This window comes from Vigna unguiculata, chromosome 6 (genome assembly GCF_037176805.1).
Source record: "Vigna unguiculata cultivar grain cowpea cultivar isolate G323 ecotype 2 chromosome 6, ASM3717680v1, whole genome shotgun sequence".
Taxonomy (NCBI): domain Eukaryota; kingdom Viridiplantae; phylum Streptophyta; class Magnoliopsida; order Fabales; family Fabaceae; genus Vigna; species Vigna unguiculata.
The window spans coordinates 6,206,947-6,212,565 of record NC_140797.1 but is presented as its reverse complement, the minus strand read 5'-3'; the positions used below and the strand labels follow the sequence as shown (position 1 = coordinate 6,212,565).

General features: G+C 29.0%; 1 protein-coding gene across 1 annotated transcript; it reads left to right on the top strand.

Annotated features, from left to right (window-relative positions):
• Positions 1-462: 462 nt before the first annotated feature.
• LOC114188809 (uncharacterized) lies at positions 463-1,459 on the top strand. Its single transcript, XM_028077453.2, has one exon. The coding sequence runs from the start codon at positions 625-627 to the stop codon at positions 1,165-1,167; it is 543 nt and encodes a 180-aa protein (XP_027933254.2). The 5' UTR covers positions 463-624; the 3' UTR covers positions 1,168-1,459.
• The last annotated feature ends 4,160 nt before the right edge of the window (positions 1,460-5,619 follow it).

Here is a 5,619-nt window from a genome sequence, read left to right as displayed (position 1 = left end):
TCCCTTAGGGTAATTTTGTTTTTTATATAGGGAACATCTTTTTACTTTACATAAAAAATTATGGCATCGGATTTGGAGAGGAAATGCCATGTGGTGAGCTCAGATATCTGCACATGGCTTCTCTTATTTCTAGCCTTTAAACAGTGATTAAATAATAAAATTCTGAGTCTAATTGGATCAAATATTGAAGAGAATAAGTGATAGGGTAAGCCACTTAACTGTTGTTGGTTTTTTTAATTCTGAGCAGAACTCGGGAACTGTAAATCTACATTAAGGTAAGCCACTTGCCAGTACTAGGCCTTGTGAAAGATAATAAAAACAATTGTTTAGTTTCATCTTTTCCTTCTGTTTTTGAAATCTAGTTTTATACTTTTGTTTTTTGTTTTTTAATTTTGCTTAGGATGTGAACAACTCAAACTTCGTCTTCAAAACCTTTAACCCTTGGTGAATGGGTAAGTGAATTTCTCTTTCTGTTACTTATCAGTCTTAATCTCAAGAAAGAGGCATCTGAATCACTGAACTAAATGCCAGGGTTTTTCATTCCTCTTGTATTATTTGACTAACTATTTATTTATTTATTTATTTATTCATTCATCGATTGATTTATATGCTTTTTGTCCTCTGATGGGGTGGTGGAAAAGCAAAGTAGCATACGAAATGCATTTGCTTTCATGTTTTTGCATATTGAGGAAGCTAACACGGTCATGGAGGATGGCTCCCCTTGCACTTTTGCTGCTTTTTTCCAGTTACAGACTGGTTGGAGTAATATTCTTGTCTCTCATCTTCACATCTCTAACACTGCTTTGCTCAACTATTGTCTTCATGTGGAAGCATGGAAGAGAAAATGTTGTCCCAACCCGAATGCACAACCATGAAACTGTGAGACATGTGAAGGAAAGTGATGATGTTAGTGATGCAGATCACACGCCCGATTGCTCAGATGGGACAATTTCTGATGAAGACAGCCTCATAGAGATTTCACTTCCAAGTGGACACTTTGTGGGGCATAATCAGAGACCAGACTCCAACTTCTGCACTTTGCAACAGAAGAAGAGGGAATTATCAGCTCATGAGACCCTCATGGAATTGTTGGCAGAGTTCAATGAGGAGGAAAACCTAATTGAGATTGACATAGCCATGGGTTCTATCAAGTGCTCAAGCTTTTGAAATATAAGCATGATCATCATCATATATACATATATATTTTGTTGCCAATGTTTTTTTCATCCACCTAATTCTTATATCTGGTTTGGATTGTTTGGGATGTAATTAGGTTGTGATCTTAATGTTTTAAGTGCTGGGGTGGTGGAGCAGCAGTGTTAATTAAAATGCTTCTGTTTCTGTTGTGCCTCACAAGCTTTGGATACTCATTAAAGTCATTGTATTATGACCCTTCTTTTTGACTTAATGCTCTTTACAAAAATCAATATGAATTAAAGTTCGACAAAGTTGGACAATGTTTGACCCTTGCAGTTTCCTCTTTCTTTTCCCTCCATATCAACAATCATCATTTCCACTCTTCTCTTCCATCATTAAAAGATTAAATCCCAGTTTAGATGATTTTTCTCTTAAAATTAACCTCTTATATTTTATGAATATATGTTTTCTTTTGAAGCTGCATATGATGCTGAAATAGTAACAGATAGAGTTAAATTAGGAGTTATTGACTACAAAATTGTTCATCAAAGTCATTAATAATTTAAGAGTTTGGCATTAGTTGGTGGCGTTAATTAACAGACTAATAAAATGACACTTAAGTCCAATTAATAATACGATTAATTCATAATAAACGTTATTAGACTTATTATGTGAAATATACCCAGAGTTAATAACTGATCTTTTTATCTTGTAAAATATGGACTAATAAATGAATAAACATGCCCATATCTTAATTAATGTTCTTAAAAATATTTTTAATCTTTTTAGTAAAAACGTGAAATGAATTAGTTAATAAATATATCCATCTAATATAGATTAACGTTTTTTATAAAAAAAAAAAAAACTAAATTGTTTTTTTTTCTTTCTAAAAATAAAAAACGTTAAATAACCTGTCAGACAGATCAATCTAACCTATTTAATTAACATTGCTGTAAAAAAGAACTAAAATAAACTTTAAAAAAACATAAAACATCTAATATTTTTAAGACTTAATATACTAAAACATTAAAATAAAAAGAACTAAAAATAACATTTGTCCTAATTATTTTAATTATAATAATAGCTAACTTAATTTGATTGGTAATAATGGTTAAATAGCAATGCTACCTCATCAAACTTTTATTATGAAATGTTATATTTTTTATTAGTGCAGTAATTGTTATTTGGTTAGCTGTGTCCTGGTGATTTAAGTTTTCTTAATTATTTCAGTTACTCACATGTTGATGAATTCAATTGATGCTACCGGTTATGCTACTGTTACGTTAATTTAATATTGCACTCGTTTTTACTACATTCAAGACAACTTTCGGTTAATTTGTCTTTTACTTATGTTGTGCATGCAACAAGAACAATAACCGATAATAATAATAATAATAATAATAATAATAATAATAATAATAATAATAATAATAATAATAACTAATAATAACTAATAATAACTAATAATAACCAATAATAATAATAATAATAATAATAATAATAATAATAATAATGGGGTACCATCACTAAAAAATTTTAATTTTCGTTCGTGTTCTTTAGCGGAGGTTATAATAACCTTCACTGAGAAATAGAAGTGCAGGAGGGTTTTCGAAACTCCTGACAAGTGGCAACGGTTGTTCAATAAACCGCAATAAAATTTGTCGTATTTTGCTTTTCAACCTTCTCACACTCCCTCTATTTTCAAAATTTATCGTATTTTGGTTTCCATCTTTCACCTTCTCTTTTTTTCTTATTTTTCATCTTTTCTGTTTTCTCATTTCACTTGAACTCATCTATTACTATATTAAAATAGGTTAAAATACTTTGTTAGTATTTATTTTTGTAGCAAAATCTCAATTTGATCTTCGTATTTTTATTAGTCTTAATTAAATCCTCATTTTTGTTAATTAGTATCAATTAAGTTTTTTTCGTTAGTAGAGAACTACCACCGTTAAGTAGGTGCCACGTGTCAACTTCTCTTTTTTTTATTTTTTTTTATTTTTTTTAAATATTTATGTCACGTGTCACGTCTGTAGTGTGTCACGTGTCAATCTAATATGGTGACACGTGTCAAATTATTTATGAATCTCAATTTGGTCATCATATTTGTTAATTTGATTTGATTTGAGTCCCAAATTTTTTTTAAAATTTTCAATTTCAGGCACACCAAATTTAGACCAAATTTTACTTTTATATAATGTTATGATTATTTTTATTAAAATTGATATTTTATTAAATATTTTAATAATATTAATTTTATTTAATATTAAAATTTTAAATATATTTATTTTAATTTTTTATAAAATTATTTTAAAATTTTACATTTGAATTTATAAAATTGTTATTTTTAAGCCAATTCTTAAATATTGTTGATATAGAATGTTATACAAATATTTCGAATATAAATTTATTAATCTATATATTTATAATTTTAAACTAAAATTTAAATAAAGTTGAATGTAAAATATAAATTTAAATAAATTAAATATTGTTAAAAATATGTAATAGAAATATCACTTATAATAAAAGTATCATCATTACATTTATAAAAAAATTAAATTTGTTCTAAATTTGGAACACATGAAAGTTAAACTTTTAAAATAAAATTGGGATTGAAATCAAATCAAATTAACAAATATGAGGACCAAATTGAGATTCATACAATAATTTGACACGTGTCACCATATTAAATTGACACGTGGCACACTACAAACCTGACATGTGGCATAAATATTTTTTAAAAAAAATTTAAAAAAAAATTCAAAAAAATTCAAAAAATTCAAAAAAAACGAGGAGCTGACACGTGGCACCTACTTAACCGTATTAGTTCTCTATTAACGGAAAGAACCTAATTGATACTAATTTACAAAAATGAGGACATAATTGAGACTAATAAAAACATGAGGACCAAGTTGAGATTTTGTTACAAAAACGAAGACCAACGAAGTATTTTAACCTCTTAGAATATCGGTCTATCTCTTCAAATCTTCATTTCGCAAATGTGCCCTAAAATATCAATATATCTCTCTTGAATTCTTTATCTTACAATCTGCGAAAAAAAAAATTGAAGCTCCATATCGTTATTCAAATTGCACTTCCAATTGGTTATGGTTTTCCTTTGTCTTCTTTGATTTTTTAAAAATTATTTTTCACTTTCCCAAATTCTCACGTCTTGGATCACTTCTCTGTCCAACTCTCGAGCTCTCAATGAGGTGCTTGTTTTTGTAGAGACTTGTTCTCAAGTGGTGCATTTTCCTTCAAGATCTATAATGCCCTTGAGACCAACTACTTTGCACGTTTGGTGCCTCTGGTCTCTGTGTCATGGGTTCGCTGTTGCTTTGGTGGTTCGTGGTTAGTTCGCTAGTTCGGAGCTCCTTCGCATGTTCATGGCCGCTTCAATTTTAATTGTGTGCGCTTTCATGGTTCATCTGTGTCTTCTTCTTTCTTATGTAAATGCATTTTTTGTTCTGTTTTTGGAATTAGAGCATGAAAATGAAAATTTTGGATCATTTAATTTGGGCATAGCTATATGCATTGATTTCATTTTATAGTTTGCACTTTATAAGGTATCTTAAACCTGCCACTTGATTCACATTCAACTCTGGAAGGTATCTTAAACCTGCTACTTGATTTTGGACCTTTGGACAAAGCTATATGCACTTGATTCATTTTATATGGTGCAACATAATAGGTTTCAGGAATAAGTTCCTAATCATGTTCCCAATCAGGTTTGGGTACTTGTATAATAGCATAATTAGGTGACTAGGCATTATCTTGCTATTAATTGTTTCTAATTACAACTAGAGGTGAGAATTTTGATGTCATACTTTTTCTTATTTTCTGGTATATGATAAAATATGATTGAGTTGAGGATGGTTTTTTCTCACAGATGTTGTTGTGACTGAGGTTTGCAATGAGTCAAAAGAGTTGTCATCAAGGTATATTTGTTTTTTGTGAAATAGAGGAAGCAATATAGTTTCTGAATTTTTTAAGTACATGTTATGTTACTAGCAGTGTTCGGTTTCTATACTAACACAAATATATGTTGAATTTTCTTTTTCTACAAGACAAAAAGAATGTCAATAAAAATTGGACCAAGCAACTTTGCTACAAGAAAGAAGAAAAATGAAAACCATTACATTTAGTTTTGTTCATAAGCCAAATTTATTTTAGAAGAGTTACAAGTCAATTTTTCCCGTGCATGAATCAATCTATGGCCATTCAAATTATGAACAGAGGGTTATGGGTACAATATACATTTACCTAATGATTTTTTAATTGTTTTGAGAAGCTGCTTTATCAATTATATTTGTATTACAAGTAGCATGAAATTAGATTAAATTGTAAGTCTTTAAATTAAGCATTCAATCGATGCTAAGTGTGCTTATAATATAATTTAAGGTCAAAAGCTCTTTATGATGATCGTGTGTCAACTTATTGTTCACATTGTTGTGTCTTCCACATTATAATAATAATAATAAT